The following is a 20006-nucleotide window of genomic DNA, read 5'->3' as shown; positions in this document are numbered from 1 at the left end:
AATATATATATATATATATATATATATATTATATATAAGTATTTATATTCAAAAATCAACCCAAAATGAGTAAAACTCTCTGATTACATTAAAACGAAGATTCATTATTAGAAACGTTTGTGCCCACGGATCGATACTTGGTTCTTACCAATACTATCCTACATAAGGTGCACTTGCCTATTTTGTGTGTGTTTAGTTTTAGAAGAAATAGCCTTTATAAATTTAAAACACGATATTGAGCAAAGCTAAACCCCAATCAGTTATCAATTTTAAGCACTCACACGCACACACATCAAGCCGCTTGAAAAATCGAAGTTGATGGTAGATGATCTGATGGCTCAGATCTTTTTGGTAAACATTAAAACATATAAATAATGGTCTAGATAAACAAGTAATATTTGTAAACACTTAACGGGTATTTTATAATCCTGTCTGTCGATATGTAAATAATAATAATTTTATCCACGCAACTAATATTTACGCACTTAAACCCGCAACTCTGATAAATTTACAAAAGATGTATCAGCATTCGTGACACACGCCCAGGCCATGGTCTCGGGTGTGACAGATTATGAATATCTTTCATGGTATCACGAGTCCATCAACCCTAAGTCGCCGCCTCCTTCTTTCGGCCGGCTATCAATCTACGATTCTTACCTTCCCAGCAATTGCTTCCATCTCTAATCTACCATCCTATCATGGATCAAAAACTTCACCCTGCTATCACTGTTTCAAACATAAAGAACTTCATCCCAATCACTTTGGAGATGGAATATGCCCAATATACATCTTGGCCTGAACTATTTAAAATACACTGCAAAGCCTTTCAAGTGTATGATCATCTATACCCTCGCCAAATACCTACCACCTCACCCTCAAAAGAATCCGATCCCAAAACCACCCCAAAACCCGATTCCAAAACTGACGAGGATTGGGAACGAATAGACTCCATTGTCCTCCAATGGATATATGGAACAATATCACGCGACCTTCTTACCACCATACTCAAGAAAAACAACACCGCCACTGATACCTGGTCCACTCTTGCTGACATCTTCCAAGACAACAAGGTTGTTCGTGCCATTCACCTAAACGACAAACTTTCCAACATTCGGCTCGACAATTTATCCAACGCATCTGCCTATTGTCAAGAACTGAAATTACTAGCTGATCAACTTTCAGATGTTGATGCCCCTGTCGATGACACGAAACTGGTGATGCAGTTAATAACCGGACTCAATGAGCAATACGAGTCGTTTGCATCTCTTCTTTCCAACACCAAGCCTTTACCAACCTTCTATGAAGCCCGCTCACAGTTGCTTTATGAAGCAGATCGGAAAGCTCAGTTTGTGGCAGCCGCCACCAACATCGCTCTGCTAGCCTCTGCCAAATAGGCATCCTCAAGTACCCGTAATAACGATTATCGTGGTGACTCCCGTACAGACAATCATACTAATCAAGGTCGTGGTGAGTACCAGAATGAATATCACGGCCGTGGTCGGAAAAATCGTGGAAGAGGTAGGGGCGAACTAACTGGGGTCGTGGTAGGGGATCCATAAATAATATTGGGTATCTATTTTCTATGCTCCATGGGTATCCAGGTTATTATCCCACTACTCCTAGTTGGGCTGGACCACACCAGAATTGGTCTACTAACCAAAGTTGGCCCAGCCCTCCATGCCCTTATCCAACATCCTCAAGGCTTAATAACCCCAACTTCATGAATAGTGGCATTCTCGGACCAAGGCCGACTACTCCAGGTCAAGCGCATTTGGCTGCTTACTCTCCAACCGACATAGAACAAGCTCTATACACTATGTCGTTACACCTACCCGACACCTCATATATCATGGACACTGGAGCGACCTCGCACATGACAAATAACCCGGGTAAATTCAAGTCTATTTTTAATAATAGCATTTCTCATAATATATTAGTTGGTAATGGCATGACGATTCCGGTAACTGGCTACGGCCATCAAAACCTTCCGTCACCTTTCCCTCCCCTTAAACTAAATAATGTTTTTTATGCATCCAAATTAATTAAATATCTTATTTCGGTTCGTCGCTTAGTTGCCGATAATTGGATTTCTATAGAATTTGACCCCTTTGGTTTTCTTGTGAAGGATTACAAGACTTGGACTCCTATCCTCCGGTGCAACAGAAGCGGTGATCTCTATCCTTTACTACCATCAATAATATCCGGGCTCAAACCACCAACCAACTTTGCTGCTATTTCTCAGGATATTTGATATTCCTGCCTTGGTCACCCGGGCCATAATTTATTACATGTTCTAAGACGTTCTTGTGATATTCAGTACCAGCATAATAATAAGCATGTTTGTTTTTTCATGTGTGTTTGGAAAAAGTACTAGATTACCCTTTGTTGATTCTAGTAATTTTACTTGTTTTCCATTCGATATTATTCACAGCGATCTGTGGACCTCCCCAATATTAAGTACCGCCGGCCATCGGTATTATATTTTGTTTTTGGATGATCGCACCTTTTCTTATAGGCATACCCACTTGCTAAGAAATCACAAGTGTTTTCAGTTTTTTGTACCTTTTACAAACTACTTGAAACACAATTTGAACGCAAAATAAAAGCATTACAATGTGATAACGGCACCGAATACTTTAGCAACTTGTTTAAACAATTTTGTGTTGTCAATGGAATGCTTTTCTATCTCTCATGCCCTAATACTTCTTCCCAAAATGGAAAAGCAGAACAGAAATTCGTTCAATTAATAATATCATCCGTACACTTTTGGCTCATGCCTCCCTACCACCCACCTATTGGCACCATGCCCTTGACATGGCCACATACCTACTCAACATCGAACTAAGTAAACTCCTAAGTTTCTCCACTCCAACTCAACTCCTATACAATCGTTCGCCCACGTACGACCATTTACGTGTATTCGGTTGTGATGTGCAAAACGGTCTATTAAAAACCTATCCTAACTTAGACACTCTAGTTTTAAATTTATAAATCTAGACTCTCCTAATGCTAGACCACTACACAGGCAAGTGTACCTATCAACTGTAGTAAAGCCTAACGAAGTCCGGATGTCGAACCCACAGGACACTAACGACACCTAAACTAGACTCTGACTAATAACTTAAATAAAAAGATTTAATTGATATTTGTGTTTTTTAAATATTAACTATAAATTAAATAACACTTAAAGTAAAACTGACATGAACAAATAGGGTTAAAACTCAAATAGGGGAAACAACTACCTAGGCAAGGAATCCTACTAGTCAACTCGTAAACTCTCGGAATTGGATTTATGATCGGTAACCGGATTCTAAAAATATGACACTAAGGAATAACTAAAGTATGCTAGATCTCCTCCCGGTCTCACTAACAATATCTAAGAACCCTAAATATCATGTAAGCTCAACGGTTTAATGGTTCGGATCACCTCCCGGTCTCACCTTACCTAACTATGCAAAGGTACCCAAATATTAAATCACCTCCCGATCTCTCTAATCACAAAACACCCTAAGGCGTAAAGGGGTATTTTATTAAATTCGGTTATAATTCGGATCTGTAAGAATCTAAAGGAATCTAGGGTAACCCACTCCCGTGCAATCACTACCCAAACCCGCAAATGACCAAAACAGACGACACTTAATTACCTCCCGGTCTCTCAAGTGACAGAATATAAGGTATCTCTAAACTCTAAATTACCGCTCCAATGGAATACGTTAACAATAAACCATAAACTAGTTACAAACACACAGTAAGTAACCTAATATGCATCCATACATGAAAGATATTCACAAAGACACATATGGAACAATAAACTGATCATAAATTAATACCAAATACGCATAAGCATCACAACCAAATAGAATAAAAACTTTACCAAAACATGAACCAATCAATAATAATCCATAACCAAAAGTAAAACGAGTCTAACAAGTAATCATCCAAACCCATGCGGTATAAAAGTTTAGCCTCTCATAATAATATTCGACGAAACAAAGATATAATAATTATTGCAGTTCATCGAAAAAGAAATATATATGATTGAGCTACTAGCCTGTAAGCTTAAATTAATTGAGCAGCATACCTGCTTGCTTATTAATTCCCTTTTTCCTTCTTGCCGTGATATATTTTGACGTGGGAGCTTGCTTGATTAATTCTTGGTTGGCGTAGACTTTTGAGACAAGCTTGGCAGCTTGTTGAATTTGTTTTTCTTTTGAACTTGATAATAGCCTAACACAGGGGGCGGCCCCTCTCTCTGACTTGCTTCCCAATCCCCTTCCAAAATCAAAGACCTATATGTCTTTTAAATCTCTCTTATGTTAAACCGAAATCAACCTTTTTCAGCCCATATTAACGAATCAAAGCCCAATAAATATGCAATGTTGTGATCCACCAAAGTTTATTTGCTTTATCTGCTAGCTTGTCCAACAACTACGTGAATCATCTATAAACATAAAAGTAAAAGAATAATAATAAAATTATGTTCACATATGAATTAATTCAAACAGTTGAATAAATCAAGTCCTTTATCATGTAGATCATAATTTTGTTTTATTTGAATCTCATCAAGATAACAAGAACGATCAAATATTAGTAAATAAATTAAGCCAATCATTTATTATTATTGTTATCTTTACTCGATTTTAGCTCCTTGTCTCTTAACATCATTAAACTTTAAATATGAATCACTTTAGTCTAATATTTAATAAATACCAACTCAAAACCAATTTAAAGTATAGGAAATATTTATATATAATTTGGTCCATATCAAATATCCCCACACTTAAACCTTTTTCGTCCCTTAAAAAGTATTTTGCAATGGAATCATAATTCGAAAGTGATCTTTAAAACATATAGGTTATCTTTTAAGTACAGATAAACGCAAAAACCGCGATTGCCGATATTGTTGTCCACTTAAACCCAGCCACCAGCCTATCAAGCGCTCAATTGCATTAAGTGTTTTAAGTTCAAAAACCACGGCTACACCTACCTCATCTCTGGAAAAGAGTGCTAGAAAAACTAGAGTCAAAACAGACTGGTTTGACAAATCACCATAAGCCAAGGACTCGTTGATGGTATTAAGTAGATGCACTCGGTGAAATTTGATGGATGAATGGTCATGTGAAGGCCGTACGAGCTATTCCTAAATATTATTGGACTTTGTCCTATATATTCCCTAAAAAAATATTTATTGACTAAGAACCTTCGAGCCCCAATAGTGTATACTCAGAGTCACTATCCCCTTAATAACACGTAAACTCTAAGTCTCGTCTAGTATTTGCAACTTTGGCCTCTTTTTCTATTTTTGAGAATGCTTCTTTGGCATTTTGCATTACAAAACTTTCTCATGGTCATTTTCTTTTCGGGCCAACTTTTGGAATACTGATAACTTTCATAACATACTTTTTTTTTTCTTTTTTTTTTTCCTTTTCTTTTTGTTTTTTTATATCACCCTAAATTATATAACTATTTTCTATGCTCGTAAAAAGATGGACATGTGGTGGTGTGATGGTTTGAGTGCATCTAAGTCTTACCATCTCAAAGTTTTTAAATTATAGTAATCCTCCCTAAGCATCGAAATTCGGTTTCACCGTTTTTCAAATTATTATATAGATAAAATTTGCTAAAAAGGACTATCAAAGCTAGTTGGGCCTACCGACACATCCCAAGCTAAGTGTGTTATCTTTTATTTAATCTTATATATAATAGTAGTTTTAAAAACCAATCTCAATTTTTTCTATCATTTTCCATTATTTGCAAAAAAAAAATCGTTAAATTATTGGGACATTTTTTTTGAATTTTTTTTATTATTTTAAGATTTTTGAATTTTTTTTTTAATATATAAACGTCAGTTTCCCATCCCCACACTTAAATGTCACATTATCCTCAACGAGACAGGAAAAAGACAAAAATTAAAGCACATTTAAATATAAGTAAAGTGGAACAGACTCCCCTGGTAATTATGACGATATTGCCTCGCGAGTCGTGTCCCACGCCCTCCAATTCGAACGAAAGCCTCACACTCCAGTGACCTCTACCAAGCTATCACTTACGAACGAAAGCGACAATCAATAATCAAATAGCCTCCCCACACTTGAAGCAAACCATGTATCATCAATCATCCAATAGCATCTCTGAAGCAACCTGAAAGTAAAAACAGAAAGCATACGGCCAGCAAACGAAAGCGAGAAACCCCAAAAATTAAAATAAAAAATAAAAGAAAAAACATACTATCGGGTTGCCTCCCGGGAAGCGCTAAGTTTACAGAAGAGTCTTCAGCCAGACACTCTCCCGAAATCTCAATCAGGAGACTTTTCTTTTATCCAACCCCGGTCTAACCCGTTTAATTCCACCCGTCTAACATATTTAAACAAATAGCACATGGTGAAACTAAAAAACATTTTAAAACATTCAAACGGGTCCGGCCACTAATACTTAAACTTACCTGGACCAAACCTAATACGTGGCATATAATGAGGAAAATGGTTATTCTTACATTTCAGTGTTGTCCTATAACTCTCAACGTACCATTTTTGAACCCTCAAAATATGTTGATCCAAACATTTTCTCACCCTCTTCTGTGGCTTTATCGATTTCGGTGGAGATCCATTATCTAGTTCCTCCACATACTTGCTAACCTTCATATGATGTGGTGACTCAACTACCACCATATTCTGATCCTCCTCCATTGCCACTTCCTCTTCCTTTTCTTCTTCTGGTGACGTTTTGATCTCCATTATTGGCTTCCCCATGATTAGTGTTTCTAAATAGATAAGATCGCCAACAGGGTCAAATTCTTCATGTTCTTCAAAAACTGGTAAACCTACCAATTCATCACCAAACTCATCCTCCCAAGATGGTACATGCTCCTCTTCTTCTTCATCTTTCATCTGGCCAGGTGGCTCCACAACGACATCTTCTCTCAACTCCGTGTAACCAGGTAGCTCCAACTCCATCTCTTCTATCACATCCTCATCCTCATTATTCCAGAAGTCATCATCTGTTTCATAGAAGGCTTCCTGCTCCTTGTAAGAAAAACTCTCATTTTGAATTCTAGCACTTATCTCTTCTAACCTAGCTTCGAGTCCCTCTATCTTACGGAGTCTTTCTCTTTCGATTAACTTATCAAGCCTCGCTTCCAATTCCTTAATCTTTTGGAATCTTTCACGTTCCTCTTGTTCGGCTCTTTCCACCATCATCCTTTTCCAACATATTCGATATAAAATACTTCTAAACTGACTCGATCTATTAAATATATTAACTAGACTCGATAAAACAAAATACAAACTAAATTATCCTAAACACGACTAGACACGCTTAATCTAAGACACGAACTCACAAGACACACCACAAATCAAGAAAAAAAAAGACCAATTAATCAATTAAGTTCAATCAAAGCTAGTTTCGCTATCGCCTAAGTATCCCCGAAAACGGCGCCAAAAAACTTAATGTGCGAAATGGTCTATTAAAATCATATCCTAAATTAGACACTCTAGTTTTAAATTTATAAATCTAGACTCTCCTAATGCTAGACTACTAGACAGGCAAGTGTACCTATCAACTGTAGTAAAGCCTAACGAAGTCCGGATGTCGAACCCACAGGACACTAGCGACACCTAAGCTAGACTCTGACTAATAACTTAAATAAAAAGATTTAATTGATTTTTGTGTTTTTTAATTATTAACTATAAATTAAATAACACTTAAAGTAAAACTGACATGAACAAATAGGGTTAAAACTCAAATAGGGGAAACAACTACCTAGGCAAGGAATCCTACTAGTCAACTCGTAAACTCTCGGAATTGGATTTATGATCGGTAACCGGATTCTAAAAATATGACACTAAGGAATAACTAAAGTATGCTAGATCTCCTCCCGGTCTCACTAACAATATCTAAGAACCCTAAATATCATGAAAGCTCAATGGTTTAATGGTTCGGATCACCTCCTGGTCTCACCTTACCTAACTATGCTAAGGTACCCAAAGATTAAATCATCTCCCGGTCCTCTAATCACAAAACACCCTAAGGCGTAAAGGGGTATTTTATTAAATTCGGTTATAATTCGGATTTGTAAGAATTTAAAGGAATCTAGGGTAACCCACTCCCGTGCAATCACTACCCAAACCCGCAAATGACCAAAACAGACGACACTTAATTACCTCCCGGTCTCTCAAGTGATAGAATATAAGGTATCTCTAAACTCTAAATTACCGCTCCTATGGAATACGTTAACAATAAACCATAAACTAGTTACAAACACACAGTAAGTAACCTAATATGCATCCATACATGAAAGACATTCACAAAGACACATATGGAACAATAAACCGATCATAAATTAATACCAAATACGCATAAGCATCACAACCAAATAGAATAAAAACTTTACCAAAACATGAACCAATCAATAATAATCCATAACCTAAAGTAAAACGAGTCTAACAAGTAATCATCCAAACCCAGGCGGTATAAAAGTTTAGCCTCTCATAATAATATTCGACGAAATAAAGATATAATAATTATTGCAGTTCATCAAAAAAGAAATATATATGATTGAGCTACTAGCCTGTGAGCTTAAATTAATTGAGCAGCATACTTGCTTGCTTATTAATTCCCTTTTTCCTTCTTGCCGTGATATATTTTGACGTGGGAGCTTGCTTGATTAATTCTTGGTTGGCGTAGACTTTTGAGACAAGCTTGGCAGCTTGTTGAATTTGTTTTTCTTTTGAACTTGATAATAGCCAAACACAGGGGGCGGCCCCTCTCTCTGACTTGCTTCCCAATCCCCTTCCAAAATCAAAGACCTATATGTCTTTTAAATCTCTCTTATGTTAAACCGAAATCAACCTTTTTCAGCCCATATTAACGAATCAAAGCCCAATAAATATGCAATGTTGTGATCCACCAAAGTTTATTTGCTTTATCTGCTAGCTTGTCCAACAACTACGTGAATCACCTATAAACATAAATGTAAATGAATAATAATAAAATTATGTTCACGTATGAATTAATTCAAACAGTTGAATAAATCAAGTCTTTTATCATGTAGCTCATAATTTTGTTCTATTTGAAACTCATCAAGATAACAAGAACGATCAAATATTAGTAAATAAATTAAGCCAATCATTTATTATTATTGTTATCTTTACTCGATTTTAGCTCCTTGTCTCTTAACATCATTAAACTTTAAATATGAATCACTTTAGTCTAATATTTAATAAATACCAATTTAAAGTATAGGAAATATTTATAATATTTATATATAATTTGGTCCATATCAGGTTGCCTATGTTACCCTTTAGCCCCCTCCAACACAATAAACAAACAAGAGTGCTGGTCTATTCCATGTGTTTTCCTTGGATACCCCACAAACCATCGGGGGTATAACTTTAACATTAAAACACAACAAATCATTATCTCTAGACATGTTGTTTTTGACGAAACCATTTTTCCTTTCGCCAACCAAACCACTCCTTCTCCTTCATATGAATTCTTATTCACACCACCACATCCTCTTTTATGGTCCCACGTAAATCCAAATCCTAAAACGCCCTTGGAAACTACACCATCATCACCAATAAGGCCTACAATCCCATTACAATATCCACCCTCCATATCCACTCCTGGACACCTTAACTCTTCCCACACCTCATCACCATCCATACCTCACACCCCTACAGCTCACTCTACAACTCCCACCTCAACCCCAACCCACCCACTCCTACATACATCTACCCCCCCCCCCCCTATAACAAACATTTGATTCATCCCTACCTATTGTCTCAAATCCTCCACCTACTCATTCACCTATACCTCCGCCAAATCGTACGATGCGAACATGCGGAATGGACGGTATACACAAACCGAAACAATTCCTAAATCTCAATACCACTATTTTCATACCTATTCCCAAAAACCCTATTCGTGCTCTTTCCATACCGTAATGGTCGACCGCCATGACCGAATATAATGCTCTTATTAAAAATGTGACTTGGGAATTAGTCCCACGTTAACCACATATGAATATTATACGTAGCATGTGGTTGTTTAAACATAAATTGAATGTTTGTGGGAGTCTAGATACGTATAAGGCTCGCCTCGTTTGTGACGGTCGTCTACAACAAGTCGGTGTGGATTGTGGGGAAACATTTAGTCATGTGGTTAAACCCGCCACAATTAGGACTGGTTTGTCCATTGCTCTGTTTAAATCATGGCCGATACATCAGTTGGATGTGACAAATGCCTTCCTACACGGTAAGCTACATGAAACCATATACATGTATCAACCATTGGGGTTTAAAGATAAGCGGTTTCCAAATCATGTCTGCTCCCTGAAAAAGTCTCTTTACGGTCTCAAATAGGCTCCACGTGCGTGGTATCAACGGTTCACCGACTACGTTCTCACTTTGGGTTTTAAACAAATTCGGTGTGACACATCTCTTTTCACATTTCATAATGGGAGTCAAACGGCTTATCTACTTCTTTACGTAGATGACATCCTTTTAGTTACCTCCACTGATGTGTTTCGCAAGATTCTAATGAAGTGTCTAGCATCTGAATTTTCCATGAAAGACCTTGGGCATTTGAGCTATTTTCTGGGCATCTTCGTTCGAAGAACTGATAATCACATGTTTTTGTCTCAGAAAGTTTATACACAAGATATTATTAAGCGTGTGGGCATGGAATCATGTCGATTGGTTACCACCCCAGTGGACACCAACTGTAAACTCGGTGCCAACTCGGGAACTATTTTCGCGGATCCAACGTTGTTTCGTAGCCTAGCCGGTGCTTTGCAATATTTAACGTTCACTCGCCCAATATTACCTACGCGGTACAACAGGTATGCATGTATATGCATGCACCTCGGTCGGACCATTGGTGAAGAAACACTAATCGACCCCGGGCAGATTACGGATAATCTGGGGGTTAAATAGATGTTTCCCACGAGGGGTTAGATCCGGCAAAGATGGTTCTTCTGATAACCTGCAAATCAGACACCGTGAGCTCGTCACTGAGAAGGGGGGGTACCTCCTTGTGACCACCCTCCGGCGTGAGAATCAGACTAGATTGCTCTTGAATATAAGTGTATATTAAGAGATTGCTAGAGCAGATATCAGGTATAAGATGTAAGATACAAGATAAGATGAGATGATCATACCATTTGGGGTATTTATAGCCGAAGGTAGGTTTCCAAGAGGGTATAGCCGGCTGAATAGTATTCCTGTTCTACCAACTGTGGCCTACGCACGTGCCATGCTGGCAGTTGGTGGGTAGGCAGCGGCTGACAGTGACCAGGCCTGCTGTGTACTATTCCTTTTCCACCAACTGCAGGCTATGCACGTGTTATGACAGGAGTTGGTGAGTAGGTAGCGGCTAATAGTGACATACAGTACAAGAGCATGCAGCTCGCCATACTGTTGTCAATGGGCTGTCGTATCTTTGGTCAGATCTTTTGCCCATACCTCGTCAGGTACAGTACAAAAGATCTTCCAGTATCGTACGGACTGGCTCATTTGGGCGGGAGTATTCCCCCTCCCGCCTTTGTGCGGGATTGTTCCCGGCTTTGCTCATTCCTTCAGGTGACTACTGAATTATTGAGAGCTAAGTGCCTTGTGCGTGTAGCCTTGCTGCGCGGGTGGACTTCCCTGATGGCTTGTATCCGCAGCTGCGGGAACAGGCGGAGTACACCATTGGGAGGCATTTCCTGCGGGAACAGCTTGCGTACTGCGCGTAAGGACGTCACGTCTCTGAGCATGGTGGGTCCTGCGGATCCAGTTGGTTTCTGCGCAGACGTCTCTCTTCAAGGTGAGTCCTGTGGGTCCAACTGGGCTCTGCTGGGACCTACCTCTTCAAGTCCCCCCAGTCCAATGTTCTTCTCATGAGTGTTTAATAAGTGAGGTGAACTTTTGGACTTAAGCAAAGGGTTTTTGAAAAGGGTTTAGTTTTAAGGTTTTCCATGGGGATTCTTCCCGCGGAAGTCCTTATGTCACTTGCAGAAATTCCCGACTTTCCTGCTTGACATTTGGGTATGATGCGGGTAGGTCTGTAACCTCCTCGCAAGTCAGGAGCGTTGAGTCACACTTGTGTGGATTCTCCATGAGGTTTTGGTAGTTTTGAACATAGTGATCAATTATGTTAAAACCACCAATTCCATCTTGAAGCTTCAAACAATGTAGTTCTCGACGTTCCCGCTATGCGGGGATGTTATTCCCGTTTCCGCAAGCATTGCCCAGAAGATCCTTCTTGGTTTCAATTCCCTGCGGAGCGCTAGGTATGTGAAGGGTTTTGCCTTGACACTGTACCCGCACTCGTCTTACGGTTACTTTACTTCCAAGGTATTCCTGGCGTCAATTCCCTGCGGGTGCTAAGTATGTGAAGGGTTTTGCCTTAACACTGTACCCGCACCCGTCTTATAGTTACTTGGTTGCCAAGGTAAGGGGTATTTTCCCGCTTACTTTTGAATCTTTTTGAAATTTTGAAATTCGAAGAGTTGGTGAAAGGATAAGAACAGTCCAAACTGTTGAAACGTCGTCTGACGGTTTCTTCTGACTGTGTCAGGACGTGCAGGAAGTTATGGTGACGTGACAGTACATGGTCATTCCAGACGCTTTTTCAGGCGCGTGGGCGCGATTTTTCGGGCGCGTGGCCGCGAAATTAATGGCACGCGTCCTTTCAACAGCTGTTGCCAGCTTGCTCTTTGCCACGTGTCATAGTTTCATTGCACCTGCGATTTCTCTCTCTTCCGCATTAAATTCATCGCATTGATTGCGATTAGTATATAAAGAGGGAGAGGGTCCTTTGTAATCCACACTTTCACTTTTCTCTTCATCTTCAAAACGATTTCCGGCGAATACTCACCTTTTCAGTCGAGCATTCTCTTGAAATCGTTCTCTTCTTTCATACCTGCAAGATGTCTTCTGCTCACGATCTTGAGGCTACAGCCCAGGAGGCTGGGGTGTACGCCGAGAACCCGTCATCCACGTCCGACAAGGATGACAAGAGTACTGCTGGCGAGTGCCTGTGTGCTCTGCCTGTCGATCTATATCAGTACATCGTCAGGAAGTTCATGCTCGAGTCTTTCGAGCCTGAGTTTCCTGAACCTCACCAGACGGTGTATGATGCTTCAAGAGGCAAGATCGGGGTATATGCCGCATTCTTTGTCTATGGGAATCTTAGGTTCCCCTTGACGAAGTTTGTGTACCGTGTTCTGGAGAGGCACGGTGTACACCTGACCGAGGTACACCCGATGGCGATCGCAAAGATTCGCCACTTCGAGTGGGTGTGCCGGATTCTGGGCGTTGAGCCCTTCGTCGACCGCCTGATAACCTTCTACTCTTGGAGGTGCATCCAGGGGTGGTATACTCTGATAACCCGGATCAAGGGTTTGAAGATTTGCGCAACCGAGCGCAGTCTTCGTTCATGGAAGCGGGAGTTCTTTTATATCTCCGCTCGCGCCATCCCCCTTGCCATGAAGTTCAAGAATGGGCAAGCACTCCCCAGCCTTCACGCCTCCAACTACCAGGAGGCGGAATGGTTCTCAAAGATTTCCCGAGTCCAATCTCCGGTTTACCGCTTTACGGAGTCCGGGATGGTGAAGCTCGGGATGAGCCGGGTGTGGAAGGATGCGGAGGCGCAAAAGATCCCGATCGTCCTTAAATACGGTTTGAACTCTGTTCCTTACGGTATGCTCTGTCTTCTTTGTTTATATAGGTTTGTCTTCTAACTGTTTTTCTTTTATTTCAGAGGGGAATGACTTGCAGTCGCTCCTGCATCCGCGGGAGGCTGATAGTCCCGCTCGGATGGGTACTCGTGCTCTAGATGAGAACGAGTTGCCCATCCTTGAACATACGGCGGATCGGTTCGTGGAGGTCTACCCGCCAGGCCACGAGATCCTGAGCGCCAGGCGGCCAGGTAAGGAGTTATTCAACCCTCGACCCCTCAATGCTGAAACCTCTGCTGGAATTCCTCTAATCTTGTGTTCTGATGAGGAATCCGCAGATGGTCCTCCGTTGGTGCGGAAGAAGAAGGCTGCTGGCGGGAAGGGGAAGGCGAAGGTTGCCTCCACTGCGGATCCAGTGCCTCGGTCTGATTCAGAGACTGAGAGCGAGGAGGTGGCGGGGAACCCTGGTGGTGATAAGGCCACTGCTCCGGAGGCTGAGACGACCGTCACCTCCGAGCAGCCCAGGACAACGACGGTGAGCAGCGTGAAGAGGCCGGCTCCATCGGGTTCGTCCCCGCCTGTTCGCACTTTTAGTCTCAAGAAAACCCGCAAGTACAAACTTCCTTTACTTTTTAACTTCATATCTTTCCGCCATTATACTTATATCTTCTTTGTGCAGCGTGGATGCTACCGCATTCCAGGGTGGAGCGGGGAGGAGCACCTCCGGACCCATGAAGGTAGGTTTGGTCAACCTACCTGAGGCGATGACCCAGGCGGCTGCGCCTGCTTCAGTTGGTTCAGTTGCTCACCCAGTTGAGCCAACTGTTCCAACTGCGATGACATCACCGCCGGCTGTCAGTGCCATATTTACTGAATCTTTCACTGAGCCGGCGGTGACTGTTTCTGCGGATTCCTCCGCAGCGGCGACCACGGTTGTGAGTTCACCTACGGTGAGTTCACCTCCGTTGGTTTCTATTACCGCGGCGGCCTTCACCATGCCTCCTCCGTCATCGGCAACGACGGCCGATCCTTCAGGTATGCTTGGGGCTTCTCGCCAACCTCTGCCTCCTTCCCATCTGCCTGACCTCTTGGACGGATTTCCCTTGGGTTCAGGTGATGGGTTTGGCGGCTATCGGCCTGTTGTCGACCCTACAGGTGCGTAGGGTTCTTTTGGCCTTTTTTTTTTTATATCATCTTTTCCTAACTGCTTTTTGTTTTTTGCAGTGTCGGATTCCAATGAAGTGTATGTTCCACGATGGAACATCCGCCGAGGAACAACCCTTCGCACGCCTGTGGAGTGCGTGGAGTGGGCTCGTCACGCAGCTCCCAGTGGTGCGTTGGGGGAAGCCATGGCTAGCTACCAGGAGGGTAGGCTAACCAATGAGCTTCGGGTTCTCCTGGCCCGGATGCAGCCGCGCGTCGAGCTGCTTTGTCGTGAAAACGACAAGTTAAAAGCAGCTCGCATCCAAGAAGTAGCTCAGGCGCGGGCTGTCCGGGAGGAGAATAGGAGGCTTACCGCAGTGGCTGCGGAAAAGGAGAAGGCCTTCAAGGCCCTCGAGGTTGAAGTTCAGGCTCGGCTCGAGGCCCGTTCCAAGGCTGCCCAAGCTGTTAATGAACAGCTTCGGCTGGCTAAGGAAACTGCACGGAACGTAACCGAGAGGGCCACCAAGGCTGAAGCTGTTGCTGAGCCTTTACGCCTCGAGAATGAGGAACTTAAAGCCAAACTAGAGGCTCTCCAACAGGCTCATGATGCCTTGGCGATGGAAGACGCCAAGAAGCTCCAAGAGATCTTGGACCAGAGGGGCGTGCTTGACCACACTGAGCGGAAGCTAAAGGGCGTTGAAGAGGCTGTTGCAAAGGAAGTGTTGCTTGCCAACCTCAATAAAAGTGAAGCCGAACGCGCCCGTAACCAAGCTCAAGCCGCCCTCCAAGAGGCTCTGGTTGCCAAGGAATGGCTTCTTCGAGAAGCGTTGTCTCAGGTAAGCTTAACTTCATAATGTCTTTACGCTTTTCTTTGTAAATATAAAAGGTTTTGATACTTGTATTTTTTCTTTTTGTAGGTTGTGCATCGGGTCTTCACGGATACGTCTTATGACGATGCTATGAGCGCAGCCCTCAACGCTTCTCATGAGGATGGGGAAAAGGCCGGCTTCCTGCTTGGTCTAGGGTTCGTTGAGAAAGGCATCCCGCCTTCCAACTTCCCTTTATTTGATGTGGATACTGAAGCTGTATACGAACAAGCAGTGAATCAGTATGCCGCCTTCCCGCATCCGGTGGTGGAGAAGGTAAACGAAGTTGCCGCTGCTGATGATGGGCTAGCTATCCTTAAAGCTTTCCTTGAACCGCCACACTCTACTGATGGTGCGGGTCCAAGTGGAAGTGGTCTTGAGGCTTGATCCTGAAGATCCCTTTCCACCATTAGAGTAGATTTTTATTTTTGTATAGCTTCTTTTGTATGCGGGTATGTACCCAGCAATCTTTGTAATATTTGAATTTCGATGGAATAAAGATTATTTGCCAATCCATTGCCTTGTTTATTTCACGCATATTCTGATTTAACTTAGCAATTTCTTTAGTACTTAGATAATTTAACTTTTCAACGTGGTAGATAATAAGTTAAAGTTTTGCGTCCTCTTTCATGATTGTGCGGATAAGACCGTCACTTGCACTTAGTAGGATGGCTAAACTTTACCTATATCTGACCTGCGTGGAAGTTTTCCTCATCTTTTCCTCTGAAATTTTCTAAGTGTTTAGAATAAGTTAACCTTTGAACGTGGTAGATGATAGGTTGAAGTTTTGCTTCCTCGTTCGTGATTGTGCGGGTAAGACCGTCACTTGCACTTAATAGGATGGCTAAACTTTACCTACATCTAACCTGCGTGGAGGTTTTCCTCATCCTTCTGTTAGAAATTTTCTAAAGTATTTTGAATAAGTTAACCATTCGACGCGCGGTTGTCAATAGGTTCGGTTTCCTCTCATGATTTGTGCGGTTAGGACCGACACTTTCATTTAGTGGGATGACCAAAGTTTACCTATGACTGACCTGCGTGAAGGTTTACCGTTTTTTGGGTTTATGCGGGTTTTGCCGCCTTCCCCACGCAACGACTTTCCACGTAATTATGCGGTGAGTACCGGCATCAGTGTCGAATAAATTAACCGTTCGACGCGCGGTTGTTAATAGGTTAGTGTTCAGTTTCCTCTATCATGATTCGTGCAGATAGACCGGCACTTTCATTTAGTGGGATGACTGAACTTTACCTTTAACTGACCTGCGTGAAGGTTTGCCGTTTTTTGGGTTTATGCAGGTTTTGCCGCCTTCCCCACGCAACGACTTTCCACGTAATTATGCGGTGAAAACCGGCATATTCGTGTGGAAAGTTCATAAGTATAAATGTAAAATCATCAGCGTCGATGTTCTAAGGAGAATCATTTCCATTAGAAGTGGCTCTGGGCCTTTTCATTACAAATTTGGAATTGATCTACATGCAAACTGTGTAATTGAGCTCCATTCCATGTTGTTGGGATGGGAGTGCCATCGAGCCGATATGCACCTGGTTCGGGATCTCGTTGTTTACGCAGTATGTAGTCTCCGGCATTGAAGCTGCAATTTTATTCGTGTTTTCCCCAGCTGGGGTTCTACACGCATCAGCCTGCTCAGCGTTCGTTACGCCACGAGGTGTGCGAGCGTCCCATCTCTGACAAATGCTTCGACGATGTCCTTTACGTCTGTGCATTCTTCAGTGTTGTGGCCTTTTGTCCTGTGAAAGTCACAGTATTTGCTCCGATCAGCATTGTGACAATGTCGGATTATTGGAGCCTTTGGCCATGGTAGCTCCTCAGTGGCGAATATCTCGGTGACGCTTTTGGTGAGTGGCGTCCATCTGGAGTTCTGGTTCGACTGTACGTTATCCCTTCCGCCTAACCGATGTTGCAAGCCGGATGAGGTGTCAAAGTTTACCCTTGACTGCCAAATGCCTAGCTTCCGCTTTTTGTTTAGTCGGGTGGTAAGGACGTTGTCTTCTCTTGTTTTCTGCGTGTAGAGGTTTGTGCTCTGGGGGAGGTCTCTACCCAGTTGCTTCTCCGTTTCCTCAAAGCGTTTAGCTGCTGTCATGATGGCATCCCATGTAGATGGCATGCCATCCTTACCCGTTAAGGTGCGGATGAGCTCTGGGTCGTTCGCGCCCTGGATGAAAGCAGCGCGAACAAGATCTTCGCTAATATTACCCAGACTTAGCTTCTTTGAGTTGAAGCGAGTGATGAAGTCTGGCAAAGATTCATCTTCCTCTCGAATGCATTTGAGGATTGTCCATTGCTCTTCGGTATACTTTCTTTGTTGGCTGAAGTGTTGGCTAAATTTCTGCTGGAAGTCTTCCCAATCGTAGATGTGGTGGACCGGTAGACGATCGAACCACGCTCTAGCTGCCCCAACAAGCGTCATTTGGAACATGTAACACCACGTAGGTTCCATCCAACTACTGACGGTTGCCCCCGCTATGAACCTGTTCAAATGATAGTCTGGATCAGATATACCATCGTAAGTGCCGATGTTGGACATCTGTTTGGCACTTTTCGGGACGATTGCTTCCGCAATGTCCCTTGCAAATTTGGACGTTCCCGCCTTTGCAGCAGTTGGTGTAAATGTTTTGGAGAAGTCACGTGGGTTTCCACCTGCGTTTTTTGGTTTGAAGGCTTCTCCAAAACGCCTTCTCGGTTGGGAGTCCGTTTCCTTACGCTTCCCTTTCGCCCTATGACGAGGGTTTGCGTCACTATCGGATTCCTCCGAATCATTGTCCCAGTACTCTCCGAATTCCTCAGGCTGTTGGAGTGAACGTAAGCGTTCATCCAACTCGGCTTGGAATTCTTTTTGACGTGCTTCCGCCCACGCTTTAACTTCATCGAGTGTTTGGCGGGGGAGCCTCGTTCGTTGTCTCTCTAACTGGGTATCGGTGAATCCCAGTGAGCGATTATTTACTGCACTTGCCCCAGCTTGGGTAACTGGTGTAGTGTTCGTAAAATTTACTGCACTTGCCCCGGCTTAGGTAACCGGGGTAGTGTTCGTAAGAACTGTGTAGTCGCCGGTATTCCCCTCAGTAGCTGGGGTTGTGGTTACCGGAGTTTCTTTAACCATCTTTCCAGAAGTTTGAAAAAACTGAAAAGAAATGAAGTTCTAGCTTTTATGCACGGATGGCGCCAATGAAGAAACACTAATCGACCCCGGGCAGATTACGGATAATCTGGGGGTTAAATAGATGTTTCCCACGAGGGGTTAGATCCGGCAAAGATGGTTCTTCTGATAACCTGCAAAACAGACACCGTGAGCTCGTCACTGAGAAAAGGGGGGGTACCTTCTTGTGACCACCCTCCGGCGTGAGAATCAGACTAGATTGCTCTTGAATATAAGTGTATATTAAGAGATTGCTAGAGCAGATATCAGGTATAAGATGTAAGATACAAGATAAGATGAGATGATCATACCAGTTGGGGTATTTATAGCCGAAGGTAGGTTTCCAAGAGGGTATAGCCGGCTGAATAGTATTCCTGTTCTACCAACTGTGGCCTACGCACGTGCCATGCTGGCAGTTGGTGGGTAGGCAGTGGCTGACAGTGACCAGGCCTGCTGTGTACTATTCCTTTTCCACCAACTGCAGGCTATGCACGTGTTATGACAGGAGTTGGTGAGTAGGTAGCGGCTAATAGTGACATACAGTACAAGAGCATGCTGCTCGCCATACTGTTGTCAATGGGCTGTCGTATCTCTGGTCAGATCTTTTGCCCATACCTCGTCAGGTACAGTACAAAAGATCTTCCAGTATCGTACGGACTGGCTCATTTGGGCGGGAGTATTCCCCCTCCCGCCTTTGTGCGGGATTGTTCCCGGCTTTGCTCATTCCTTCAGGTGACTACTGAATTATTGAGAGCTAAGTGCCTTGTGCGTGTAGCCTTGCTGCGTGGGTGGACTTCCCTGATGGCTTGTATCCGCAGCTGCGGGAACAGGCGGAGTACACCATTGGGAGGCATTTCCTGCGGGAACAGCTTGCGTACTGCGCGTAAGGACGTCACGTCTCTGAGCATGGTGGGTCCTGCGGATCCAGTTGGTTTCTGCGCAGACGTCTCTCTTCAAGGTGAGTCCTGTGGGTCCAACTGGGCTCTGCTGGGACCTACCTCTTCAATTGGGATGCGTTAAAGAGAATTATTCGTTACTTACAAGGTACTACCTAATATGGTCTCACACTTGGGCCTTCGTCCTCCCCATCGCTACTTGCCTATACGAATGCGGATTGGGCAGGATGCCCCGATACCCGTCATTAAACCTCCGAATATTGTGTGTACTTCGGGAACAACCTCA

The 20006-nt window shown here is 42.9% G+C and overlaps 1 protein-coding gene across 1 annotated transcript; it reads left to right on the top strand.

Moving 5' to 3' along the window:
* The first annotated feature begins 698 nt into the window (after positions 1 to 698).
* On the top strand, positions 699 to 1394 carry LOC143587408 (uncharacterized). Its single transcript, XM_077068709.1, has one exon. The coding sequence runs from the start codon at positions 699 to 701 to the stop codon at positions 1392 to 1394; it is 696 nt and encodes a 231-aa protein (XP_076924824.1).
* The last annotated feature ends 18612 nt before the right edge of the window (positions 1395 to 20006 follow it).

The sequence above is a fragment of the Bidens hawaiensis genome, unplaced genomic scaffold (genome assembly GCF_021521415.1).
Source record: "Bidens hawaiensis isolate Kalapana, Puna unplaced genomic scaffold, B.hawaiensis_p1.1 tig00035495_1, whole genome shotgun sequence".
Lineage (NCBI taxonomy): Eukaryota > Viridiplantae > Streptophyta > Magnoliopsida > Asterales > Asteraceae > Bidens > Bidens hawaiensis.
The sequence above is the reverse complement of the archived record's forward strand: the minus strand, read 5'-3'. Positions and strand labels throughout refer to the sequence as shown.